General features: G+C 40.3%; 1 protein-coding gene across 9 annotated transcripts in view; it reads left to right on the forward strand.

Annotated features, from left to right (window-relative positions):
* SLC7A2 (solute carrier family 7 member 2) overlaps positions 1-8,599 on the forward strand; it is a 48,753-nt gene extending 40,154 nt beyond the window's left edge. For all 9 annotated transcript variants that reach the window (XM_067530584.1, XM_067530588.1, XM_067530586.1 and 6 more), the window contains one exon: positions 8-8,599. In XM_067530584.1, the coding sequence (XP_067386685.1) occupies positions 8-192 (185 nt within the window). In that variant the 3' untranslated portion in view covers positions 193-8,599. The remainder of the gene's footprint in view (positions 1-7) is intronic.
* The last annotated feature ends 4,956 nt before the right edge of the window (positions 8,600-13,555 follow it).

Genomic DNA, 13,555 nt, shown 5'->3' on the forward strand with positions numbered 1-13,555 from the left:
TTGGAAGGCTTCTTTATTTACTTTGCATATGGCATCAGACACAGTCTTGAAGGTCATCCTAGAGATGAGGAAGATGAAGATACTTGCTCAGAAAATAGTGGAATACAGGAAAAGAACCCTGTGGAAGAAGCAGATGAACATGCAAATGAAAATTCTCAGTTTATAACACATGAAAGGACAAGTGAATGTTAATGTTTGCAAACAACCTTAACATGCATGTCTTTTTAGCAGTAAACTGTGACCGAATGTAGTTGCTGAATGAAATTGTCAAAAGGTAGCTGCCAGCAGATTAACAATAATTTATATTTGTGCATCTTGAAAGTGTCTACCACAAAGCGTGACTGACATGTTGGACTAGCTGCTAATTCCTCTTGGATACTTCAGATCCAGTAACATGAAGACTTTCTTCAGTGATAATTGATATCCCAGATAAAAACATCAAGGAAGATGAGGGGAAGGACACACTTCCAAGGGGATAACTGTACCCTTTGCTATGCTAAAATTTGGTGTTTTGTTAAAATATATACAATTAATTGGTGATCACAAAGTATAAAGAATTTTAGGACTGCCTACAAAAGAGGGCCCTGAACATTTTACATTGTAAGAGGAAAGCAACTGCTTTTCATATGTTCTTCTTATCCCTGTTTGTTAAAATAGGTTGTTACAGTCTGATAGGATATAACAAAGTGACCTTACTCTTTGATCATTAAAATATTAAATACTTTCTTATTTATTTACAGGTAACTAATGGGAGGTAAATTGGGAGTAGGTCTAGAACAGTGGTTTTCAACCAGCAGTCCATGACCCCGGAGGGTCCACAGACTATGTCCAAGGTGTCCATGAAAGGTGACTATGAAAATAAAGTTTCAGATGCCAGAAAAGGCATTTTGTTTTTCTGATCAATCAAAAGCATCTGAATATCCCCACCTACAGGTCAAAACCCAGCAGTGTTGTCGTTACCATAGAAGTCCACAATTTAGCTCCCTTTCTCACACTGCATCAAATGCCGAGCCGAGCGTATGCAACTTTTATAGTTAAATTCTGTTCAGTTAGTTTTCAGTGCAAGACTTTTATGCTAGGGGTCTGCGGACCACAGGTTGGATTTCCAAAGGCATCCACACCACCCCTGGACATTCTTTAGGGGTCTGCAAATGAAAAAAGGTAGAGAATATTCTGGAAAGCTTGTTTACAAATGGTAGCAGCACAAATCAGACACTTCTTACAAAGTAGAATACAATATATTTATATCAAAATAGTAAGGAGATGTTCAGTTATCCTTACCAGTAAGTAGATATGCATAATTCAGACTATGAAGATACTTATGAGCAATGATACGCTGTAGGAATAGTATTCAAGAATATTACTTTGTTTCATATAAAAGTCACATCTGTATTTTTTTCCTTCCGAAGTTACTCCAGGTGCTAAAGAAAAATTCAAAAGTAGACCTGCTTTTATTTGCCTGTAAATCAACTGGGACATAATATGTGGGACATTATACTTAGGGTGAAATCCTGGCACTACTGAATGCAGTGGGAATTTGTGTAGTTAGTACTTCTGTACAGCATTACTAAAAGCTTTCTTCTTCACAGCTAAATTCCCTCTTCCTCCTCCTCCATCATATGCATATTGTGGGGTGGGGTGGTTCTATTTCATACATTGCTTCTTGACAAGCAAACACATGCTTGTGATACTAGAGAGCCTTGCACAGAGAGGAGGAGTGTGGACATACACAGAGGCAAAGCTTTTATTTAAATAGATTTATTTTCAGATAATCCTGACAGGGTATCTTCAGGAAAGATAGGGTTTAAATTTTAAATATATCTATTTGCAAAGTGTGGGTTTTTTCTCCTAAAACAAGTGTATCAGTATTCTTTACTACCCTTTAAATAAATATCAGTGACAGCAGAGCAAGCACTGAGATGCAACCCTACATAAACAGCACAGTGCACATGGGTCTGATGTCAAAAAGCCAGTTTAGATAAGGAAGCAAGTTGTTATAACATTATAATTAATTTGAACATAATGAAAGATATCTTGATGGTGTTCTTTTCAATGTAAAAACAAAGATTAGTGTTACCTATCAAATATACATAATTATTTAAATATTTTTAGCATGTATATTCTTAAATAGTTGAAAAGTATCACTATTAGTTATGGAGGATTTCCAATTGCGGAGTTATTTTGCCCAAAATGTGTTATTAATTAAAAATAAGTTCCCATTAGGAAGCAAAGGATGTCCAGAATCCTACCATTGATTAAATGAAATGGATAGTCCTTTACTCTAAAGGACAATATTGCTGAAGTACTTTGTGCTGGTTGCTTTCTCCTTTACTCACTGTAAGGCAAGACCCAGTGAACACAGTGTTGACCACTGTCTTGAAAGAGTTATGTTGACTGGTATTAAAAATCATCTTTACATTTCTGTAACATCTAGAATTTCTTAGAGAAGGTGGAAAGCCACTGTCTCACTCTGTCTGCTAGCAGCAGCTAATGGGCACAAACCCCAGTGAACACAAAATCTTCTTAGCAAAGAAGCAGAAATGTGTTGATACAGTACAGAGGAATTGGTTCTTAATGTTGAGCTTGTTTCTTTACTCCTCACTTTGGACTGGATTGTGGACATTTTACATAGCATCTGGAATAGAGGGAGGGGTGTGTTTGTGCTGTTGCACCTGTGGCCCCTACTGGCCATTATCAACAAGAGGCAGCACACTGAAAAGAACTCCATTCCCTTTTTTCCTTGATTGAAAGGTACTACGTTACCTAGTGTACTTCAGACAATTCCTGGAAGGTCAGAGTCCTGTTGGCTACCTGTATCTCTCTGAGAGGAGCAAATGAGAAGGGAAAGTACCTACGTCTTACTAAGACTCTGGATAAATCCTCTAACCTTAGCTGTTATTGTCCTAAACATAAGTACTCATCTATGGTATGGTCAGTCTTGGGGGTTGAGGACAAACCTGAGGGAAGCTGGTTGGCAATGTGGTTTAGGTGGGGAGGAAGGGTAAAGTCTAGGAATGCTTTAAAAGGCATAAGGAAAGTGGATGGAAAGCAAACAACCCAACAAAAATTTGTGTGGGTAACTGGGTGCAACTCTATTGTCTTCAATTAAATGAATCTGACCCTATGTTAGCTAACTGCTTTTACTATTAGTTTTCAGCAACATAGATACCAAAGTTCAGATGCTTGGCTTCCTTTTTTCTGCAGCATGTTTTAACTTACATGACGAGATGTCTTCAGAGTTAGAGGCATTTTTATTTGGATATAAAGAAAGAAGCTATTAGACTTCTGGCATCAATGGAAATTCCTTTGTCTCAGCTTTGAGGATATTACTACTAAATGGATTAAAAATAATATCTGTGTAGAGGAAAATTGACATTCTCTGCTCTTATTTGTTTCTACATAATTTATGTGTAATTAATAATATATTTAAAAAAAATTAATAGTTTTTACATTTTATTCATCATCGATACTTCAAGAGGGTTTGTTTTTTTTTAATTGCCCACCGATTTAACAGGATGTCTGTGAGTAGAGAGGCTGCAGACTTGGGCCCCATATATTTATAACATTTCTAACATGAAATCACAAAATATGAATATCTGTTTAGAAATCTTATTAGATGGTGAATGAAGATCCATCTTTATAGTGTTTATTGTAATGTTTGCCTTAATCCCTGAAAAGCTGGGAATTATGTTTAATTCTGTGTCATGGGATATCCAGTGTCCACCAGCATGGGTTTAATGTTTTGTTTTTTAATGTAACTGCTTACTTCAGACTTTTTTAATCACATATCATAGAGAACGGATTCTAGATATAGTTGGCTGAGCCTGTCAATCATTCAGTGCTTAAAGTAATTTCTATGTTGGACTGGAATTTTCCTTACAAGGGACACTGTCAACTTAATAACACTTGTGACTGAAAAGTGTTACCTATTATTGCTGCCTAAGATTTCAACAAATGAAAGATTAGAGAAAAATATTTTTCAGTCTGTTTAGTTTGTGTGTATATGACAACACTTTTGTGTATAGACAGTTTCTCCTTTTGTTTGCATGGATATTTCCCACAGCAACAGGGGAGAAATAAAGACATTTAAAAATAGTAAAATGTGATTGTACAAATATTATTAAGGGGCTCATGAGCAGGCATAGTACCAGAAATCACTTTTAACTTTCTATTTTAGTTGACTTAATTAAAATGTAAAGAAACATCAGGTCTTCTCAGTTCCCTTCTCTAATGTACAAAGATAATTCCCTGTTTCGTTAATGAAGGTGTCTTTACTAGTAGGTAGCTAAGTAGTATCATTGTAAGAAAAAAGTAAAATATTTGCATTAGATTTGGTATCCAGGATAGGTCCAACACAGCAAGGTTCTAGTTGCCCTGAACTTAGTTTTGCTTCAATGGGATTTTTTGCAGGATCAGGCCATATATGGGACAACTACACAAATTCTTACATTTGAGAGGTGTTTAGATAGAAATATGTAAGAAATGGTATATAGAAAACAAATACTGGTGTGTGTGATGTGCGTCTTTATATTTCCCTAGATATGAGCTGAAAACTCTAGTTCTATAGAATGAAAACTAAGTATACGCATTGCCTTTTAAAAAACACAATTAATAGTTAAAGCAACTCAGTGGTTCCCAGCTTGCGGCCCGGGGGCCAAAAGTGGCCCACCGCTCCCCTCCCGCTGGCTGCAGAAGGGAGCTGCTGCCTAAGGACTCAGGCAGAGCCTGTTGTGGCAGGGCTACAAGACTGGTGCAGGCTCATTGCTGCAGCCAAGGGGATGGGAAATCAGTGCTCCCCTCCCTCTGGCTGTTGCAGGAAGCATGGCAAAGTGCTCTGCCTGGGTCCCTGTTGGAGCCAGAGGGAAGTGGGCACTGATCTCCCATCCCCCTGGCTGCAGAAAGGAACAACTGCCTAGGGACCCAGGTGCAGCGCACGGGACTACAGGACACATGCGGTTTCCCTGCTGCAGCCACCCACTGTGGCTTAGCTGCCAAGCCATGTGCTTCAGTGTGTAGTGACAGTCACTCATCTACTCTAGTGTTTTGTGTATGAGTGTGAGACATACTATAATTTGTAGGTGTAAAACAGTGAATGTAAAAATGAGCACAGTAGCATCAAAATGTTTACTTTAAATAGCTAGTGATTTGTAGTCCTTAATGGTGTATACGTCAATACATTTTTTGAGTTGATAGACTGGTGCCCTTCAGGGTTGTAAAAATGATATTTGTGGCCCTCGAGCCAAAAAGATTGGAAACCACTGATGTAACTTGTTAGGTATCTATGCAAATGAAGTAGTATTGTCAAAAAAATCTATTGTCAGAGGTAACCTTTTTTTTTTTGGTGGAGAAAGCCATTGCTATATATTCATTGGTAGGTTTCAGGAGGTGCTTTTGGACAGAGGTTTTTTTTTTATTTTTTTTTTTAACCTAATTGGATTTATGTAATGCAAATCAGCATTTTCAAGTGCTTTTGTCCCGTCCCTCCCCCCTCCCCATGAAAAATTGGAGATGCAACGTATTTCTGTATATTCCTTATTAACCACAGTTTTCAACTTCATTCTTAATTCTACAACAGATGGAAAATTATACATGGTGTTTTAGATTTCATTGGCTACAAACTTGTATATAACCATCTTTTAAAACACATTAATAACATTTGTTTTAGTAGATAGAAAAGGCAAAATAGACATATCATGCCTATGTCACCATAAATTGGAGTTTATTTTAATGGCTAATAAACTATTAGGGGCAATACATCAGGCAATTGTACTGGCAATATGGTTAAGTTAGGTATTAAGACAATTATCCTTTACATTTAACTAGGGGATAGTACAGCTGTGCTGTGCAGTAACTCCAAATACCATGAATAAGTCTGAGACAACACAATAAGTATATTTTTATAGCTATTTAATAAAGTCTTAGATTGTGAATTAATATGTTGAGTCATCCCTCTCCCCCCAAGCTATCCCTGCATATGCAGCAGTATGCCTTTATAAAGGCAGAATTATTTTTAAAGTAATAAAGATTCTGTTCGTAGGGCTCTACCAAGTGCCTAAACTGGGTGTACACCATGCATCCTGGAATACTCAAAAAGCAAAATGTGTGAAATCTACCACAGTGCATAAAGCCAGCGCATGGCTCTGCATACCACTTAAGTAGTGCATGACACCTTCAACACTGGGATGCATTTCATGTTAAATTAATTTAATTCATCTATGTATTTACAGATCTTTTGTAACCAAAAAAAAAAAAAAAGTTTGAATGCTTTTAGGCCCTGATCCTGCAAGGGTACACATTATAATGTGCAATGTACACATTGAAGTCAATGGGACTACTTGCAGTGTGTAAAGTGAAGTATGTATACCAGGATTTGCAGGATCAGAGCCTTACTCCTCATGACAAAATAGATTGTTCATATAATGTAGGATCCTTATTTCTGTTTTAGTCTCCTGTAGCTTTAATATTTTTTCCCCCTGATATGTGCTTTTGGAGGGCCTCTACATTTTCACAGTTGGTTTTTCCAAAACAAATTGCAATCATGTCTCTTCTCCCCCCAACACAGTTTATTATTTGATTCAAGGAATTATTTTAACACTAACCAAGTTAAATGACATTTGTACAGACTGCATAAGACTTAATTGTATACATAAATGCTGCTTTTTACTGTCTACAAGGCAAATTCTGATGTCTTTGGAACATTTTCATTCATTGCCATTTTAGGCAAACTCCCACTGAAATCAATAGAAGTTGCACAGAGTCTGGATTAAGGGTAACAGGATTGGGCCTTGTATTGCTTAGGAGCATTTGTTTTCCTTTAGCGTTGACAGATTGGAAAGCATTTAATATATTTGTTTCATACATTTTTAAATACTTTTGTGTTTATCATTTTTGAAAATGCTAGTATTTCTATCTTTATGACTTTGCTCTATCACTGTTTATATGTACATTGCAGTAATTATTTCAAGTGTATTTTATTTGCTGCTGTGCATTTAAGTGTACATAAAATGATGTAGCTTCATATACAAATTTATATTTGTGTAATGCTTTCGTCTGAAAAGAACTTAACTTTTATGAATGTAAAAATGTGTTTAGAATGTATGTAAGAATTAAAATACTTTATGGTGCTTGGGTTTTTCACTTTTGCAGTAGAATATTATCATTAGTTGCTATAGAACTTGTGATGGAAATTATACTGCTGCTGTTTTATTCACTGTAAGATATGCTTCCTAGGACAATAATCATGCGTTTGTTCTATATTTTTTAAAATAAAGTTAAAAATCACTTGCATATAGTGTATATGTTTTAACTTTATCTTGTGTTCTAAAATGATTGCTGAGGTGTTTATACAAAAAATACACCACAGATTTTACTAAGTAAGGTAGCATGATCTACAGTGATTAAAAACCATTGTGTGTTATGTGACTCTTATTATCAAATGATATGCCATTATAAATTGCTTTCAGTGCAGCATAAACTCATCTATGATTTTAACATGTTTTGCAGAATAATATATAAGCATTCTGTTGGACAATAAGCAGCTCTGTGTTCTTGCTAAAATTTTTTATTTTTCAAGAAGATAGATTGGATCAAAATGGCTACAACATGAGGCAGGCACGAGACCAGGGTACTATTCTGCCTCTATCGTAGACTTACTACATTCATTCAGTTAAATCTGCTTGGAGAGCTGTGACCATTAAACCAACCTATTACCTCTCCAGTTGACTGAATCGCCATTCTCAGACAGGGAACAACACGCTGCACCAACTCAAAGCTCTGCTCTTATTCTAGGGAGGAGTCCAACTCTGTGGTCTGAGGCACAACACCATGGCTGATCTCTCAACAACCCTTTGTTACACAGTTCACACACTCTTGGACGTGAATGCTACTAGCCCTTTACCACGGACAGACAATTAGCACTGCCAGGGAGCCAAAATTGTATGTCCTTGTGTAACCCATGGGTCCTAGACCCTATACTGCCCCTCCCCTGTAAATAGTTCAGTCATCTTTTATATAGTAGCCATTAGAGAATCGCATTTAGATAAGGTCAAAAGTTCAGCCAAGGTGGCAGTTATATTTACATATTCATAAGATAGGAACCAATCAGATGGCGCCAGCACCACTAGGGGGCCGTGTGCAAACCTTAGAGGGCCGTGTGCACAAACGGCAGGGCCGTGTGCAAAAGGCATGCGAGGCGGGAAAATCCCTTTCACTGATTGGTGCTCAGACTCCTCTGAGAACCTGTATATATAGACCTGGTCAACGGTTCTCGGTGTGTGTGTCTGGTCGGTTCGGAGTGTGGGTGTGTGTGTGTTTGCTTCGGGTTCAGCGTGTTTGGTTGTGTGAGAGCCTTGGGTTATTGTGGGTTGGTTAGATTTGGTTGTAGTTACGGGTAGGAACATCGAGGAAGAGAAGAAGACGACAGCGGACTGGGAGTAGAAGCAGACGCTTGACGGTTGATGACACCACCAGCTCGGTGAAGAAAGAGCGTGAGACTGGTTAAAATATAGAGACATACTCACCTGATTGGATCCTTGTATACCATCCTAGTTCATATGTGACCCTGTTTCCCCCTTTTTAATAAATCAGTTTTGTTTTCGAAGCATATTGATTGACAGTATATTCTTCCGGTCCTGCGGGCCCCTACCACTGGGGTAAGGGAACCCTCCTTCTGGTGAATTGGGCTTAGCCAGTGATACTCGTGGTCAGGGTTAGGCTAACACTTGAATGGTCGCATCAATGAGAAAGAGAGTCTAATACACTAAGGGGCTGGTCTGCACTGGCAGCAGTGGTCGACAGGAGGTAAACAAGCTGTGTAATGTATCTTGTGTATCTCTTGTCGACGCTGCCTTCCACCTTTTGGAGAGGTGAACTAATTGAGTCAACCAGAAAGCACTCTGCGATTGACTGAGTGGGTCTTCACGGACCCACTCAATCAATGCTGCTGCATTGATACCTGCCACCATGGCATTGTAGACATATACAGTAAATTCAGGAGTCCATCACTGTGTGTACCTTGTGTTAGCAAGAAAACAGAGCTGCTTATTGTTCATTTGATCATAGATCCTGGGCCAGGCTCAACAGGCTTCTCTCTGGCACACCCAGAATTGCCATAACTATGCACTGGCTTGGCCTGGTTTTTTTGCCAAACTGTGACTCTGGGGCAGTGTGGCAGATAACTCAGGTGGTGGAAAATGCATGACCTGACATCTGGAGGGTGTCTATAACACCTAGTCTCTCCTGATACAGAAGCCATCCCCTGGTTACAGAACCAAGACATCAAAGCTCTGACTACATAAGCGACTTTAGTCTTTAGAGTGCCGCGGAACCCCCGTTGCCGAAAACAATGTAGATGCTTCTACACTTTGAGCTTTTGTTATCAAAGCCAATATGGCAAAAACAACGAGGGTTCTGCGGCACTTTAGTCTTTAGAGTGCCGCAGAACCCTCGTTGCCGAAAACAATGTAGATGCTTCTACACTTTGAGCTTTTGTTATCAAAGCCAATATGGCAAAAACAATGAGGGTTCTGCGGCACTTTAGTCTTTAGAGTGCCGCAGAACCCTCGTTGCCGAAAACAATGTAGATGCTTCTACACTTTGAGCTTTTGTTATCACAGCCAATATGGCAAAAACAACGAGGGGTCCGCGGCACTTTAGTCTTTAGAGTGCCGCGGAACCCTCGTTGCCGAAAACAATGTAGATGCTTCTACACTTTGACCTGTTGTTATCAAAGCCAATATGGCAAAAACAACTAGGGTTCAGCGGCACTCTAAAGACTTTAGTCTTGAGAGTGCCGCGGAACCCTCGTTGCAGAAAACAATGTAGATGCTTCTACACTTTGAGCTTTTGTTATCAAAGCCAATATGGCAAAAACAACGAGGGTTCTGTGGCACTTTAGTCTTAGAGTGCCGCAGAACCCTCGCTGCCGAAAACAATGTAGATGCTTCTACACTTTGAGCTTTTGTTATCAAAGCCAATATGGCAAAAACAACGAGGGTTCCGCGGCACTCTAAAGACTTCTTTATGCTTCTACAGTCTTTAGAGCTTCTACACTTTGAGCTTTTGTTATCAAAGCCAATATGGAAGGGTTCCCGGCACTTTAGTCTTTTGCCCAACAACAATGTAGATGCTTCTACACTTTGAGCTTTTGTTATCAAAGCCAATATGGCAAAAACAACTAGGGTTCCTCGGCACTCTAAAGATTCTTTAGTCTTTAGATGCTTCTACACTTTGAGCTTTTGTTATCAAAGCCAATATGGCAAAAACAACGGTTCCCGGCACTTTAGTCTTTTTGCCAACAACAATGTAGATGCTTCTAAACTTTGAGCTTATGTTATCAAAGCCAATATGGCAAAAACAACGAGGGTTCCGCGGCACTTTAGTCTTTAGAGTGCCGCGGAACCCTCGTTGCCAAGAACAATGTAGATGATTCTACACTTTGAGCTTTTGTTATCACAGCCAATATGGCAAAAACAACGAGGGTCCGCGGCACTTTATTCTTTAGAGTGCCGCGGAACCCTCGTTGCCGAAAACAATCCGCGGCACTTTAGTCTTTAGAGTGCCGCAGAGTTATAAAAGTAGATGCTTCTACACTTTGAGCTTTTGTTATCAAAGCCAATATGGCAAAAACAACGAGGGTTCTGCGGCACTTTAGTCTTTATAGTGCCGCAGAACCCTCGTTGCCGAAAACAATGTAGATGCTTCTACACTTTGAGCTTTTGTTATCAAAGCCAATATGGCAAAAACAACCCGGGTTCCGCGGCACTTTAGTCTTTAGAGTGCCGCGGAACCCTCGTTGCCGAAAACATTGTAGATGCTTCTACACTTTGAGCTTTTGTTATCAAAGCCAATATGGCAAAAACAACGAGGGTTCCGCGGCACTCTAAAGACTTTAGTCTTTAGAGTGCCGCGGAACCCCCGTTGCCAAGAACAATGTAGATGCTTCTACACTTTGAGCTTTTGTTATCAAAGCCAATATGGCAAAAACAACGAGGGTTCAGTGGCACTTTAGTCTTTAGAGTGCCGCAGAACCCTCGTTGCCGAAAACAATGTAGATGCTTCTACAGTTTGAGCTTTTGTTATCAAGGCCAATATGGCAAAAACAACGAGGGTTCCGCGGCACTAAAGACTTTAGTCTTTAGAGTGCCGCGGAACCCTCGTTGCCAAAACAATGTAGATGCTTCTACACTTTGAGCTTTTGTTATCACAGCCAATATGGCAAAAACAACGAGGGTTCCTAAAGCACTTTAGTCTTTAGAGTGCCGCGGAACCCTCGTTGCCGAAAACAATGTAGATGCTTCTACACTTTGAGCTTTTGTTATCAAAGCCAATATGGCAAAAACAACGAGGGTTCCGCGGCACTTTAGTCTTTAGAGTGCCGCGGAACCCTCGTTGCCGAGAACAATGTAGATGCTTCTACACTTTGAGCTTTTGTTATCAAAGCCAATATGGCAAAAACAACGAGGGTTCCGCGGCACTTTAGTCTTTAGAGTGCCGCGGAACCCTCGTTGCCGAAAACAATGTAGATGCTTCTACACTTTGAGCTTTTGTTATCAAAGCCAATATGGCAAAAACAACGAGGGTTCCGCGGCACTTTAGTCTTTAGAGTGCCGCGGAACCCTCGTTGCCGAGAACAATGTAGATGCTTCTACACTTTGAGCTTTTGTTATCAAAGCCAATATGGCAAAAACAACGAGGGTTCCGCGGCACTCTAAAGACTTTAGTCTTTAGAGTGCCGCGGAACCCTCGTTGCCGAAAACAATGTAGATGCTTCTACACTTTGAGCTTTTGTTATCAAAGCCAATATGGCAAAAACAACGAGGGTTCCGCGGCACTTTAGTCTTTAGAGTGCCGCGGAACCCTCGTTGCCAAAAACAATGTAGATGCTTCTACACTTTGAGCTTTTGTTATCAAAGCCAATATGGCAAAAACAACGAGGGTTCCGCGGCACTCTAAAGACTTTAGTCTTTAGAGTGCCGCGGAACCCTCGTTGCCGAAAACAATGTAGATGCTTCTACACTTTGAGCTTTTGTTATCAAAGCCAATATGGCAAAAACAACGAGGGTTCCGCGGCACTTTAGTCTTTAGAGTGCCGCGGAACCCTCGTTGCCGAGAACAATGTAGATGCTTCTACACTTTGAGCTTTTGTTATCAAAGACAATATGGCAAAAACAACGAGGGTTCCGGGGCTAAAGACTTTAGTCTTGAGAGTGCCGCGGAACCCTCGTTGCCGAAAACAATGTAGATGCTTCTACACTTTGAGCTTTTGTTATCAAAGCCAATATGGCAAAAACAACGAGGGTTCCGCGGCACTCTTTAGTCTTTAGAGTGCCGCGGAACCCTCGTTGCCGAAAACAATGGAGATGCTTCTACACTTTGAGCTTTTGTTATCAAAGCCAATATGGCAAAAACAACGAGGGTTCCGGGGCACTTTAGTCTTTGGGGTGCCGCGGAACCCTCGTTGCCGAAAACAATGTAGATGCTTCTACACTTTGAGCTTTTGTTATCAAAGCCAATTTGGAAAAACAACGAGGGTTCTGCGGCACTCTAAAGACTTTAGTCTTTAGAGTGCCGCGGAACCCTCGTTGCCGAAAACAATGTAGATGCTTCTACACTTTGAGCTTTTGTTATCAAAGCCAATATGGCAAAAACAACGAGGGTTCCGCGGCACTTTAGTCTTTAGAGTGCCGCGGAACCCTCGTTGCCAAGAACAATGTAGATGCTTCTACACTTTGAGCTTTTGTTATCACAGCCAATATGGCAAAAACAACTAGGGTTCCTCGGCACTCTAAAGACTTTATTCTTTAGAGTGCCGCGGAACCCTCGGTGCTGAAAACAATGTAGATGCTTCTACACTTTGAGCTTTTGTTATCAAAGCTAATATGGCAAAAACAACGAGGGTTCTGCAGCACTTTAGTCTTTAGAGTGCTGCGGAACCCTCGTTGCCGAAAACAGTGTAGATGCTTCTACACTTTGAGCTTTTGTTATCAAAGCCAATATGCCAAAAACAACGAGGGTTCCGCGGCACTTTAGTCTTTAGAGTGCCGCGGAACCCTCGTTGCCAAGAACAATGTAGATGCTTCTACACTTTGAGCTTTTGTTATCACAGCCAATATGGCAAAAACAACGAGGGTTCCGCGGCACTTTAGTCTTTAGAGTGCCGCTAATATGGCAAAAACAACGAGGGTTCCGCGGGTCTTTAGAGTGCCGCGGAACCCTCGTTGCCGAAAACAATGTAGATGCTTCTACACTTTGAGCTTTTGTTATCAAAGCCAATATGGGAAAAACAACGAGGGTTCCGCGGCACTTTAGTCTTTAGAGTGCCGCGGAACCCTCGTTGCCGAGAACAATGTAGATGCTCCTACACTTTGAGCTTTTGTTATCAAAGCCAATATGGCAAAAACAACGAGGGTTCCGGGGCACTTTAGTCTTTGGGGTGCCGCGGAACCCTCGTTGCCGAAAACAATGTAGATGCTTCTACACTTTGAGCTTTTGTTATCAAAGCCAATATGGCAAAAACAACGAGGGTTCCGCGGCACTTTAGTCTTTAGAGTGCCGC

Source organism: Emydura macquarii, unplaced genomic scaffold (genome assembly GCF_026122565.2).
Source record: "Emydura macquarii macquarii isolate MOO-44397 ecotype Brisbane River unplaced genomic scaffold, CSIRO-AGI_Emac_v2 contig_3108, whole genome shotgun sequence".
Lineage (NCBI taxonomy): Eukaryota > Metazoa > Chordata > Testudines > Chelidae > Emydura > Emydura macquarii.